Genomic DNA, 13,970 nt, shown 5'->3' on the forward strand with positions numbered 1-13,970 from the left:
CATGCTTGTCAGGGAGTCAGAAGGCTTTGATGGCACAGACAGTCCTACTGCGCATTTCCACAGCACCTGTCACAGTGGCCTCCTAGTCCTTGGGAGGGATGGGAGAGGCTGGAGTAAACAGTCATTTCACTTCATTCATATCATATTTGTAAAGGTCAAATATACAACATTCTATGACAATGAATAGCTTGCTTTCTAAGCACATCTATTAAGCAGAGCAGATGCATGTCACGGTTTAACTAGAAGTTCCAGTATTCCAACATATGTTCCCTTTCATATGCTATAGAGGAAAATTTAAAAAATGTTTATACAAAGCAAAATCTTGGGGAAATTTGTTTCTGTTGAATCCATTGGATTACCTTTTCCCTAGTTTTTCGGTTTGGTTTTAGTTTTGTTGTTTTTTTTTTTTAATATAAGTTCAGTAATGCATTCCATTATGGAAAACGTAGACTGTCATAAGTTACGTCTGTACCACCTGCTGAGTGTGGTCCCAAGGCAACCTTCCTGTCTGGACTTGCAGGTTAAGTTGCCAGCAATAGCAGATGCAGCACAGCCTCTGGATCAGGCAGACCCACATCCCCCACCACTGCATTGCTGCTGAGCTTTCTGGACGAGCCATCCTGGGGCTGCGAAGCAGGTGCTGGGAAACACCCCATAAAATCTGGGTGCAATGCTACGTACCTTGTGATTTGGGAGCCCAATGGCCACATTTCCATGTCTGACTGAGCCCTCCCATACACATCATACAGCATAAATGGAGAAAAATGTGCAGCGTGATGTAAACACAGGGTGGATGAGGAGCCCAGCTTGTAATGAGAGATGAGATAGTGGACAACAAGCCCAGTCCATTTTAATCTAGGACTAACGCAAAAGAAAGTACTTCGGGTCAATGTATCAAATCAGACTAGTTTCCTTACAGGTCCCACCTAGAAGAAAATAGTGTGTTTGTTGGCCACAGAAGATACTAGTTCTGCAGAAGCTGTTTACTCTGTCAAAAGTATTCTAATGGAAAGTCCCATGGTCGCTTTATATTCAAGCAGGATTCCTCAAGTGTTGTCTTTATTCTGTGTTAGTTCTTTAACAATAATTTTCATTGAACTTTAACACCAGGTGGCAATAATAATCATTTTGGGGGGTTTGTAATTATTAAGGGAGGACTGGCTGCAGAGGGATGAGGAGAAGTGGGGGGAACAGACCAGTTACTTCTATCATAACTCTTGACAAAATCTAAAATGACACATGATCTTCATAAATGACAGAAGAAGGCAAAGTCCACAGACGTTCCCAGCAGCACTTAGAAATCCAAAAGAGACAAAACTCTTCTCTGTGCTCCTGCCTGTACAAATTGCCTGCGGGGTGTTTCAAGAGAGAGCTGGAATGTCTTTTTCAAACTGTTCACACTCTGCTGCTTGCATTCAAGAGATGGGCTTTAAACAGACATGAAAAAGAAAAAAGCACACGCTCTGAATCAGGTTGAGATTTTATTCCACGAGGATGAAATACCTACACGGTGAGCTTTGGAAAGTTAATTTTGGATCAGTCTATCTTAGAAGTGATAGCTTTTTGCTTCTTAAAACAGTGGGGGAGGTTCAGCCATCTATTCCAACTGCATTAGGACTGGTAAACCTGGCACAGTGTCTATATTATGCAGCAAATTAGTTGCTGAAGTTAGTAGTTTAAAAAATACAGGATAAACATATAGTTGTTTTTTATTGATATAAAGAAAGTCAAAGCAGACCAATGGGTAGGAGCCAAAGCTGCAACAAAACCAGCAAAAATACTGCATACATTTTTCCAGCTATGACCAGTTTTAAGGGATAAACTCAAAATGTGTGTGTATGTAGTATACAAAGTTTTAAAGACACAGAGCTCAGTGTGTCAGTTGTGGAAGCCAAGTCATCATTAGAACTGCACAGTTTTGGCAGGCGCTTAGAAGCTGTGCTAGCATATATCACTAGTAATGGGGCCACAGTTGGGGTAGTGGGGAAGTTTGATAAGAGTTCTGTCTTTATGAGTTCGCAGTTATATTGCCAGACTGAATACCACTGGATGTACTCAAATGATGCACAATCTTGAGTCACACTTTGAACTATACATCCCCGACCAGTAGACATTCCCAGCTGTGGGAAGGGACCAGCGGTACTGCTCTGTGTTCACCATATTGTTTGTCTGTTTTAATCTAAGAAGAGCACCTTAATTTACCTACAGCAAAAAGGATCTCTGACACTTGGTGACAGCCCCTGGTTGGGTACGTAACACGTACGATGGCTGACGCATTAGCCAGTACAGCCTAAGAACCATCTGTGGATTTGCAAAGATGCCAGGGACTTAATTGTGCATAAACCTTCAAAAGATGAAAAGCTGAAAGAATGCTTTATACAAACTAAAATGTTTGCTGAAGAGAGAATCAGGGAAAAAATTACAGCTCATCTAAATCAGAAGTGTCGTAAATCCCAAGGATACCGACACAGCCACAGGAGGCAAATCTTGTTCTGGCAAGTCCCTAAATGTGGATATATCAGGGACACAGAACAAGTAAGGGGCGCAGAGAAAGAAAAGCTGGTTATTCTGTGTTTCCCTGCACAGAAGCATTTAATTTTGCAGTGTGGTGAATTCAGTACTGAGTTTTGAAAGACACTTACATGAAAATCCAGTAGCCCAGAACAGTGCACCAACAGAGCATGTCGCCCGATTCAGGATGGTCTGGGTAGTTCTGGCAGCATGCAGCACCCCATCCTCCTCCTCATCATCATCATCCTCTTAGCTCCAGCCATACGGGCCCTACAGGGGCCATTTAGGGCTTCGTGGGTGCCGCAGAGTTGCCTGACACAGGGGACAGACAGGGTCTTGTAGGGATCCATGGCAGAATGATGGCAGCACTAAATCATAAGTACAATTAAAGCCTTATTTTCTTAACAGGGTGTTACGATGAGTGTAGAACAGAATTTATGATTAGAATGGCACAGGATTTCTACAAGCAGAATCAATGTAGTACAATCTATAAGTAGCATAATACAGAATTTATAATACAACTTAACTTATGACTTCTAATCACCTGGACCCTGTGCAGATTGTGTCAGATCTTAATACATGGTTTGCTGTATCAATATATCAATCATAATCTAGACTCAAATCATATGAAAGAATGCAAGTGGCTCCGTCCATCCTCAGAGGGAGCAGAAGACAGTGGGGGTGTCCCTGGCCGCCGGGGCTCCCAGCTCTCACTGTCCAGCAGCAGCTCCAGTCCAAGTCCCCCTCTTAGGACTTGTAACTGGTTTGATTTTACAGACAGTGCTCTGGGTGCTGTCACACTTCCCTCTTCTGTCAGGTGGTCATCACCACCACCTTGGTGGGCCCAGTGCCTGGGACCAAGGCTGGCAAGGAAGGGAGTAACTGGGCTGGCACCCAGGAGCCTTGAGGTCGATAGGGAGGGGAAGAAGAAATCTTGTTTGTCTATTTGGTTCACAGGATCTTCAGGGCCTGATGATGAAGGAAAGAGAATGAATACACGACCTGCTCGGTCACAAAGAACAGCTGCTTGCCTTACAGAATGGCGTTAGTTATGCCAGCCATGTGAGCAGAGGTTGGGAGCAGGGGGTACCAGTCACACGCACCTTTGCAGGACACCAGAAGTATCTCCTCTTAGTGTCTGTGCAGACAAGTTACTTTCCTGTCCACAAAATTGGTGCTGCTGCTTTACCACACCTCCTAAAAGACCGTTCTGTAGATGGACATTTATTCTGATCTTGTGCTAGTGTTACCTTTATTGATGCCCAATGTACGCTGGTATTAGTGAAGCATGATCCAGCTCATGAAGTAGTTAGGAGTTCGACCTCTTTTCACATACAGTTTTTATATGTTGCATATTTTGTAATTGTATGTGCTCATGGAATTAATGTGTTCATATTTTCTAAACACTTGCTGGAAATAAATACTCTGACATCTTTCAGCAAGTTTATTTCGGATCGAGAAAGCAGAAGAAGTCTCACAAACAGCCACCTGGAGAAGAAGAAATGTGATGAATATGTAAGTCTCTCTTGCTCTTCTTTTCCCTGTCAAAACAAACCGTATGTTGTGTATATGACGGGCCTTTAGACACGGTTTTCAAAAGTGCTGGACACACACAATTATAACTGAAATTCAGGTTCCAGTAGGAACTGCCTGTGCTCAGCACTTTAAAAAAAAACAACCAAAAAAAGAAGCATTTTGGTCGAGTTGACGCAAGGGAATCCCTCTGGCCTGTGTTAAGCAGGAAGACCTTACAATGTATGAATCATGTGCCTAAGGTGTTTCACAGGTGTAGTGAAAGATGGGGTTTAAAACTGGAAGTGTAGTATGAGTTATGTATTGCTGATACTGTTCTGTCAGCTTACAGAATCTACAGGACTGCGATCAGAGTGTAGCTGTGACAGGGTTCAGTGACATTTTTTCCTCTTTCAAACCAATTTTTATTAAGCCATTTCCATAGCAGTAGTTACTCATATCCGATATATCACCAAACGTGGAGTTTGAAGCATAGATGCATTTCCCTGCTCCATTCCAAGCTGTCACTGACATGTCTGTCTTTACTTCTCCAGATCCCAGGAACTACTTCGCTGGGGATGTCCGTCTTCAACCTCAGCAATGCAATTATGGGCAGTGGGATTTTGGGCCTCGCTTTTGCCTTAGCCAACACAGGAATTCTCCTTTTCTTGTGAGTATTCATGTGGTGAATAGCTGATCTCTGTGCAGTTTCACTGCATTTAAAGAACGCGTGCACTGCCAGCAAACAGAGGGATTTATAGTCCATCTGTAATCAAGTACAGCATTCAAGCCTGAAAATGTTAGCTACAAGTTTCAGACATTTTTTTTCCATCAAATTTTTGGGGGAGAAAAGCCATGACTTCTAATGCTAGCAAATTAAGTCCATGTTATTTACTACAGACCTGAGCCTAGCCAGGGATTTTTCCTGTAGTCCACAAGCTACACATATATCGGAAATACTCAGTAGTAATAGCTGCAGTGGGATAGTACCTAGTGCTTCCTTGTGTCACAGGATCTCCAGAGCTTTCATCAAAGCATGGTGCAATAACTACTTTTTTCTTTTTTTTTTAAGCAAGAAAGGATATTTATATTCCTTTATGTTACATATAATATTTTCATCTCACTCCCACAGTTTCATCAGTTTCTTATGTGAGAGTCCTTGAGAGCCAACATAAATACAGCCAAGATTTTAGTATAAAAAAAGAGTTGAGGTAGAATACGTAACTCCAGCAAAAAAAGCACTTTGTAAAGGAGAATTTTATAGTTTAAAAATGAAATGGTGCCAGTGAATGAGTAAGGCACAGTGTTATTCTGTGTTATTCTGGATTGCAGTATGAGACATTTCATTGTGAAAAGTGATTGTTAAGAAATCAATTGGGAATTGTGTGCAGATTTCAATGATAAATGTTCATTCAGGAAGAAATATAATGATTTACAATCTTTGAGAACTGTTCAACATGGTTATTGAGTTTACAGATTACTCTAGAGAGGTGTCGTTTCTTGAATGTCAAACCTAAAAATCTAGAACTTCTGTTATTTCTTAGTTTTGGGGGAAATACAGAATATGAGCCTTGTATATAGCAGAGTGGATGGCCAGAGTGGTACATATAGCCATCTGCTCTGGGGTTTTGTGCCAGAATAGCTACATCCATGCTGCTAGCTTACAATTTGCTGTGCTTGGGTAAAATCTAGGAATAATCCGAGGAGTTAATCCATTTATATTAAGAATGTACAAAGTCCCCGAATTGTGTTGTCACGAAGCTAAGCTATAAAGTAGCTGGGCTCTAATTTAGGTCTCTCTTATGCAGAGTGACTGAGGTTTTTTTGCTGCTTTTTTTACACAGCAGTCTAACCTATATGTGATATCCACCCATGCTCTGACAAGCACACCTCCAAGGGCACAGACTTGTGATTGCAAAAACTGCTGTAACGAGAAAAAAAAAAGGTTACCTCTCTCCAGCCTTGTTACTTCTTCTGTGATGATAGATGATCAGCCAAGGGGCACCCTCAGTTTCTCCTGACCACTTTAGTTTTCTGTAATCTCGTCCTCTTCTTTCAGCAGTTTTTCATGAGAGTTAAGTGAAATTTGAAATGTGTTTGCTCTAAAGGATGTAAAAAGCCAATTTCTTTGAAGTGAAGTGAACACCAGAGAAACTTCTAAGAACTTGTGATGGCCTGAGTAGCGAGCATGTAGATCTGTACCACCACATTGTACAAAAAAATGCCAAACCTGAATGTAGAGATTCTATACAGTCAATAACATCACTACTCTCTACAGAATTAAGTGTGTGTATTTAAAAGTAGATAATTGTTTTTGTTAGCTTTATAGATCGGTTGGCCTGGAGATAGCCCAGCCTGCGGAGATCAAAGATAAGGAAGCTAGCAGGACCTAACTAGCCAGGCTAGCAGAACTTTCCCCTTTGAAGCCTGGAGATAAGGGATCCTAACGTGGTGTGTGCAGTTATCCTGAAAGTTGAAGAGCTTTAAGCATTCTTTTATCATGGAATAACCTCAGAGTTAAACCTAGTCCATTAGTGTTAGATTTTTTCTCACATTCTCATTCACTGCATTTTTCCCATAAATGTAAAGTTCTGCTGTTGCTATCGCAGGTAGATCTTGGAACCATTTCTGCTTTTCAAGTGATTAAAGATAAGAGGCTGAGCAATACTTTCATTGCTTTTTGCACATAAGAAAGCACTTAAATTCATTGCTCTTGAGTAGCACATTTCTGGAAAGTTTCTAGGTTGCTTTATCCAGTTTTGGCATGCATCAACCCTGAAAAGTAAAAGGCAGAGGCAGAAAAATTAAAGGAGCATTTCCAGTGCTAACGAAGCAGATCCAGCCCAATTTCCACTCACAGCTCCTCTCACAACTTTTAGACTCCTGAAGTGTGGACTGCCATGCACAACTGGATCAGTTCAGAACCTATATTTGTGGCATAAGACATTGAAAATAAACATGTCAATGAGTATATACTCTCACATCCTATTTGCATAATTTAGTGCCGTAGCAAAATATCATGCTTTCTAGGCAAATAGCTGAGGTGGGAAGTCAGAAGAATTTAATCCCAGTATTGTTGATAACTACAACCTAGACCAAAGAAGAGCATCCTTTACTGTATGGAAAAGCTGAGAAAACCTTGCTGCAGAAAGATGCCACAAAAAGCTTGGAAAGTTCAGAGGTAGGCCAGGCCACCTAGGGATGGCAGGAGCACTTGTTGCTGCCTGTGGTTTCATGCTGGAGAGCGAGGACCAGAGTGATGGATTGCGTTGCAGAGATACGGGCCGGCAAGGTGCCTCAGCCTGCTTTTAGCCTGGCACTGCACTGATCTGAAAAACCCTGCTGAGCCACGGGGGCTTCTGGGAGGCCATATGGTGGCAAACCCCATGCTCTGCCATACTCTTCTGCACCCCATACCTTATGAGGGTTCAGAGCTATTCTGTGCAATAAGGCAGGTTCTTCTGCCTCACAGGTCTTCTGGCCCCAAAGCCTGGGAATCCACAGAGGGCTGGGGACAGCCCATGTTTCAGATGAACTGGTAATATGGCAGCTGGGAGCAAACAGCAGTGGCACTGCAGGAACAGGTTGTTCTTCCCAGCACTGTATCAGTCCCCTGCCCTAAACTGTTGGAGGGAGGTGACTTTTGCACGTGCTGGTTGCTTGCATAGCTGCCAGGACTTCTTTAAAAGCAGACAAAGTTAAAAGTAGGGGAGTGCTTATGGGACAGCAGCACAAGCTCCCTGCTTCTGTTTTGAATTTGTGCAGAGCAAGTGACATGGGCATTTTCATTCCTTTCCAAGGGGTGGTTCTGGCGTGAATATCCCTGTCCATACCACAGTCCTAACACAAACAAGTTTTTCATACAGCACTAATGAAAATGCCAAGTGTCTCTGCAAGAACCCTATGGGGAACTAAGGACAACAGATCAGTGAAATACCTGGCTGCTTGGGAGTGTTATTTTTACTGCAATGGCTCTGTGAGCTCAGTGCCTAAAAAAGGGGAGCTTTTAGTATTGAAATAGACTTGATGCTGGCCTGCAGAGCCGGAGCCATTTGGGGCTGGGAGTGAGTCAGCCCAGCAGCTGAGAACCAGGGGCTGTGAGCACCGAGCCTGCAGGCAGACAGGGGCAGAACAGCTCTGCAGGGAACATGGACAGGAGTAGGGCTTAGCAAATCTGTACAAAATGGAGCAGAGTGACCTCGGCTAGTACAATCTCCCTTCCCTTCTCATGGAGAAACACCCTTTGGGCTGTACAAACAATGTGTTGTTATTGTCAACCATCATTGTTTGTTGGCAAAAGAACAGTTCCTCCTATCACCTCTTTATGTTTCTCCCTGTTCCTCTGGCCCCAGGAAACTTGTGGGTCATTATTTGGTGCTAAAGTATTTCCAGTCTAAAATAATTTAAAAAAAGAGGGGGAGGGGGGGGGAAGCTTCTCATGCTGTCCTATGTATTCCTATGGCAAAGATGTGTTGCTGCCTATCTATGGCAGCAGCTTGCTTTCTGTTAAATTTTAGGCTTGTTTTTCTCGGTGTCCTGAGGGTTGTTGTCATAATAAAGAGAGGAATTGCCAACAGATTGCCTGAATGCTCTTCACACACATTATGAAAACATCATCAGGTCTTTGTGTGTCAGAGTGTTGGAGGGGAAGGCACACATGGTGCTTGGCTTAAAGACAGAGAGTAATGAGCAAATGTGGTTTTATGCACTTAGCCCCCAGCACTGACTAATTATCATTTGTGCCAGCAAGTTCCCTGCGCAAACAGTTTGGTCATTACTTCCTGCAATTCTTCTATGTGAAGTCAAATTATGGATCACAGCAGACCAGAAGTGGCATCGGTGAGGGAACACCAGTCTCCACCGGGACAAAGCATAAGCCTTCGGTCTCTGCCTTTATTCCCAAGGGAAGCCAGTCGAGCCTTGACTTCCCTCCTCTTCCCCCTCCCCGGGCACTGGGAGGAACATAAAAAGCCATTTGGGCACCCCTTCGGTAGCATATGAAACATGTCCTGGGAAAAGATGCTTCCATTTGATAGGAAAGTCCTTAAATAGAGGACTTTGAGATTTTTACTCTGCTTCCAGAACAAAAGCTTTAGAGTGGGTAGTGAGGGACATACCTCGGTTATCTCTGTTCTGATTAAACCTTAATTCCTATCTGATAAGACATCTTTATTCTTGCTTCTTTCAGTGTGGGGAGGTGTAACTCACAGGCTGTGCTCTGCAGCGCTGCCAAGTTTTACTTGGTTGAATCCCTCTGCATGCAGGGGTTACTACCTCCATGGCGGTGTGGTGGAACTGCAAACAGCACATGACTCAAGCATTTCTAGGGCTTTTTGTGTTGTCAGAAGAGTAAAAAAATTATCTCAGAGTCAACATGAATGTAACCTGACATGAAATATTGAAATGTTAGAGCTCAGCTTTTACAGTAAGCTTCATTTTCCATTCTTTTGTAGGCTGCTTTTGGTTTCAGTGACACTGCTGTCTATTTATTCAATATATCTCCTGTTGGTGTGTTCAAAGGAAACAGGTAATTTAAGATGTTATTATACCATTTCAGTAGACTTGTAAAGAACAAGAGGTGAAAAGTGCTCAGATAAGGCCAGGTGCTCTGTGTAAGGCGGAGTTTCTATCACATTTCTGGCACAATACAAAGACCTAACACATTTTGGGTCAGAAGTCCAGAATTAACAAGAATTTATGATGTGGCAATGGAGAACAGCATCTGACCATCACTATAAAGAGAAAAACTTAGAACAAAAAGTAACTTCTACTACCATGAAATGTTGTTTTCATGAGCTAGAGGGAACAGCTCATATAGTTTCTTTGCATTACAAAACCAATTGCAAAAAAAATATAATGAATCTTTTTCTGTGGTGAAGCTTACCTGGAAATAGTTTGACCTTAATGGTTAGTGTGAAATTCCTGATAGCCTTTGTGGTATAGTAGTACATTGCCTAGAAGAAAATAAAAGGGAACAGTTTCTCCACAGAGGGAAGTGTATTTGTAAGCAAAATATATTCTAAACACAGAAATGAGAAGTTACCTACAGTGTTAAATGTCACTGTGCTCTGAAGTCCAAGAGTCTTTTTCCTTGGGTAACAATCTCTGAAGCCAGAGTCTGGAAATCATCTGTGCACAAGAACACTAATATTTTAATATGTAATTGGACACACAAGAATTACAGTTACAGCATGTATAATGGCAGCAACTGCCTATTTAAATTAGGTACGTATGCCTAATTGTGGACACATTTGTGCTTTGTTAGTTCCCAAAAATCTACACCTTGGTTTCTATGCTGCTGGTACATTTAAGCACAAACTTACTGTTTATACAAGCTTCAAAGCAGAAATGTCAGCTATAAGGAAATACAGAGAAAACCAAACAATGGGATGCATTTAAAAAAATCATCTGTACAGTGTTACATCTGCAGTATTTCTCTTTCTGTTCTCATGCATCTCACCATCTTCACAATGCCCAGTCTTTTTCTCAGCCCAAATCACAGCCAAGGAAAAAAGATTACCAGAGACAAACCAATTAATAGAGGAGTTTCTCAAGCTTGACAGATGTTTAAAAAGAAGGTTTTGTTATCATTTATACCTTTCCCTTCTTTTACCAAAAACATTCCAGACTGAGAATTCACAAGTTAAGGCTTCGTGATTAGAAATTGTAAATCATCTTGTGAACTATTGGCTGCCCTCATTTGGATCATTTAGTCAATCAAAATAAGTGAAATTGCAGAATCATGGTACTGTGTCTGCTGTCGCTAGGCTGCCAGTGCTGACTTGTGGATCCTGCTGTACCGAGTTTTGTCTGAAGAGGAGGCTTTCTACATCATTCTCACTGCAGGCTCAAACCTAATATACCAGGATAGGGATGCCACAACTTAACATGTCACTAGGGGTATAGACAGACTCATTAAAGGGGTGTAACAGCCTCATTAAGAGCTCCAATTTCAAAACTGACAGCCAGTGATAACATTTATAGACGTCAAGAAGACATTCCTACATGTTTCAGCCCTAGTAATTACAAGAGAGCTCTCTATTTACTTGCAAAGGGCAGATATGGCTGCGCAAATGGGTGGTTAGCTGAAGAGGAATCGCAAGTGTTTTAAGTCAACGGCTTTCGCTGGCGTATTTGTTACCTTTTCCTTTGTTTCTTTTCACGCAGGCTGTATGGTGTATGAAAAGCTGGGTGAGCAGGTCTTCGGTACCCCAGGGAAAATGATTGTCTTTGGATCCACATCTCTCCAGAACGTTGGAGGTAAAGGAGATGAGGGGTATAGAAAAACAAAACCCAGGAACTTCTTAATAATGTTATGGCTACCAACCAGTTAGGTTCCTCCTTCTCTCAGTGACATCTTCATGTTCTTTAATACAGCTGTGGCTAACACATTGCACACAGCCCTTTAAGGATGCTGTATTACTGAATGATCAGTAGTGTATAGTCGGTTACAGTTCGGGGTCTTTTATCATCTGATGCTAATGCGGGAAAAGATTCAGGATGCTTCTCTGTACTTGTTCCATAAAATATCTTACCCATTTTCTGAACTTTCTTCTTCTTTCAGCAATGTTGAGCTATCTCTTCATAGTCAAAAATGAGCTGCCTTCTGCCATAAAGTTTCTAATGGGAAAAGAAGAATCTTTTTCGTAAGTTAATGTTGGTGATTAGATTACAGAATTTAACATTGTGTAGATAAGTTTAAACATATGTTTACAAAAGCTCTTAAGTATTGGATACTTTTTAGGTTTGTCAAAGTAGTTTTTCACAGGAATATTTCAGGAGGTTAATAAAAACCAAGACAACTTTGGGAAGAAAAAGAGGATGGATAGGAAACAAAAGGTTAAGTCATCAGTAGTCTCTCTCTGCACACCAGATTTTCATGAAGGACTGTGATTTCTACAAACCTCTTACAGCATCCAATCTTTTACAGTGTTAGGCAACATTTGAAGATACTGGGAACAATGCAAGTTTAAGATACTATGTATTTCCCTGTGTTCTTAGCATCTTACAGGATTTTGCCCCTGAAGCACTGTCTGTATGTCTGTATGAAATTCTTCGATACTAGCATATGACGATGGCAGACTATTATACCTGGATTTCTGCCACTTACCACTCCTTGACAATTACCAGGTTTTAAATCAAGAGGTATTTCTTTATAGTGGTAAAAATCCTTTGCACTGGGTTATGTGGTGTGCTGTAGTGCACAAGAAGAAGGTAGAGAACCCGTTCCTCAGGCTTTCATACTAAATTGGACTGAGCAGTGGAAATGCGTCATGTGGAACACCACTAAACTAATGCTGTGCCTTCTCCCCTGTCTTTGCTTTCCAGCAGGTTTCAAAGCACTTTGCTATAAGAAGAGAGACAGCCTTGGGCTGGCTAGTGTGTGCCATCCCGCAGGAGCCTGGTTTGCTGCTTCAGGCACGTGCCTGGGTGGTTTAGCAAACAAATTGTGGTGCCCCCCTCCTGCCCCACTGTGCCCTTTGCCTGATCTTTCCTTGTCCTGGCAGGGTGGCTTATATCACGTTACGGTGGGTGTTCTGCCTCTCAGTCCCACTCACTGATCTCCACAGTAGCACGATATTTTGTCTAGTGACTACGAAAACCTGCCATACCTGAGTCAGAGCAATGCCGTGTTGTAAGGGCTGGATACTTAATGAGTCTACAAAGTTTAGATGTAGCCCCCATCTCTACTTTTGTAGGAGCTTGTAGGGTAAGAAGACCAAAGATAGTTCTGTAACTGCAGGAGTCAAAGAGGGTGACTGAGTGTGAGGAAAACCAGAGAGGGTTTAAGGTGTGCTCATGGTGGGTTTTTTTTGATGTTTTATACAGGGCGTGGTACGTGGATGGGCGTATCCTTGTTGTCACAGTGACGTTTGGTATAATCCTCCCTTTATGTCTCCTTAAGAACTTAGGTAAGATACATATGCCATTGTGGGAACAAACTAACAGAGCCCAGACATCATGTCATTGACAGCCACACTGGCAGCTCAACTATAATTTAAAAAATGGGATCTCACTGTAATCTGAGCAGCCTCCCTGGTCCAGGAATAAGCTGTGTTTTGAGCATCTTGGAACAAATAAACCTAAATTGTCACAGAGGTTGAACTCGGTATAAACCAGCTTCATCCATACAATTGTGGATATTGATTTTAAAAACTATAGTTAAGAGTGTCCATTTCATAAGGTAATTCTATCTTATATGTAGCCTGTAAAAATAATTTCACAAATTGTGACATTACCTTTTCTATTGGCATTGAAAGTTTTAGTGATGAGATTAATTGGAGGTATTGAAGTAAGATTGTATTTTCAAATGTGTCTGAGTCCACAGAGACACCAGTAAGTAGGTGCACGATGTATTTTTTAAAACTGCGTAAGAAGTTTTGACACCAAAGTCCTATTCAGATCTTCCTTTTGAGAAGATAACCCATACTCATCTGACATGGCTCATATTGGGCAATCTGGGTCACATTCTGATTGCAATTGCACATTTTCAGGTTTGTTTTAATTATCACAGCCCCTTTCAAAGGAAAATTAGTTAAACTGCCATAACAGTGACCCTTGGGAAGTCAAACCAGTCAGAGCAAAGCTCAAGTCTGTCTGAAAGCTGGGAGGCTTGTGATGTGAGAGACTCCTGCACCAACAGAACATGCTTTTGTCCTGCCCAGAAGCTCACAATACATATTAAATGCATTAAACTTTTCATGAAGCAGCAAAAAGTAAAATTCAAGATATGGCTAATAAAATAATTTTGTATGAGATTTCCTTTTAATTTCTTTCAGGGTATCTTGGCTATACCAGTGGATTTTCATTAAGCTGCATGGTATTTTTCCTGGTAGTGGTAAGTTCAGCTTGCTTTCTTTGTTGGATGAGAGTCCCTTGATAGGATATTCACTAATTCTCTGATGTTTGAATTTTCGTTTGATTTTATTATTATTATTATTATTGTT

At 41.6% G+C, this 13,970-nt stretch overlaps 1 protein-coding gene across 3 annotated transcripts in view; it reads left to right on the forward strand.

The window, feature by feature from the left end:
- The window catches only part of SLC38A1 (solute carrier family 38 member 1), a 40,446-nt gene that overhangs the window by 12,769 nt on the left and 13,707 nt on the right, over nucleotides 1-13,970 (forward strand). For all 3 annotated transcript variants that reach the window (XR_005104332.1, XM_037388099.1, XM_037388098.1), the window contains 7 exons: nucleotides 3,951-4,026; nucleotides 4,578-4,693; nucleotides 9,477-9,550; nucleotides 11,191-11,283; nucleotides 11,588-11,669; nucleotides 12,853-12,935; nucleotides 13,803-13,861. Coding sequence is in view for 2 of the 3 variants with exons in the window: in XM_037388099.1 (XP_037243996.1) it covers nucleotides 3,951-4,026; nucleotides 4,578-4,693; nucleotides 9,477-9,550; nucleotides 11,191-11,283; nucleotides 11,588-11,669; nucleotides 12,853-12,935; nucleotides 13,803-13,861 (583 nt within the window). In the remaining variant the exon portion in view is untranslated. The remainder of the gene's footprint in view (nucleotides 1-3,950; nucleotides 4,027-4,577; nucleotides 4,694-9,476; nucleotides 9,551-11,190; nucleotides 11,284-11,587; nucleotides 11,670-12,852; nucleotides 12,936-13,802; nucleotides 13,862-13,970) is intronic.

Source organism: Falco rusticolus, chromosome 5, assembly GCF_015220075.1.
Source record: "Falco rusticolus isolate bFalRus1 chromosome 5, bFalRus1.pri, whole genome shotgun sequence".
NCBI lineage: Eukaryota > Metazoa > Chordata > Aves > Falconiformes > Falconidae > Falco > Falco rusticolus.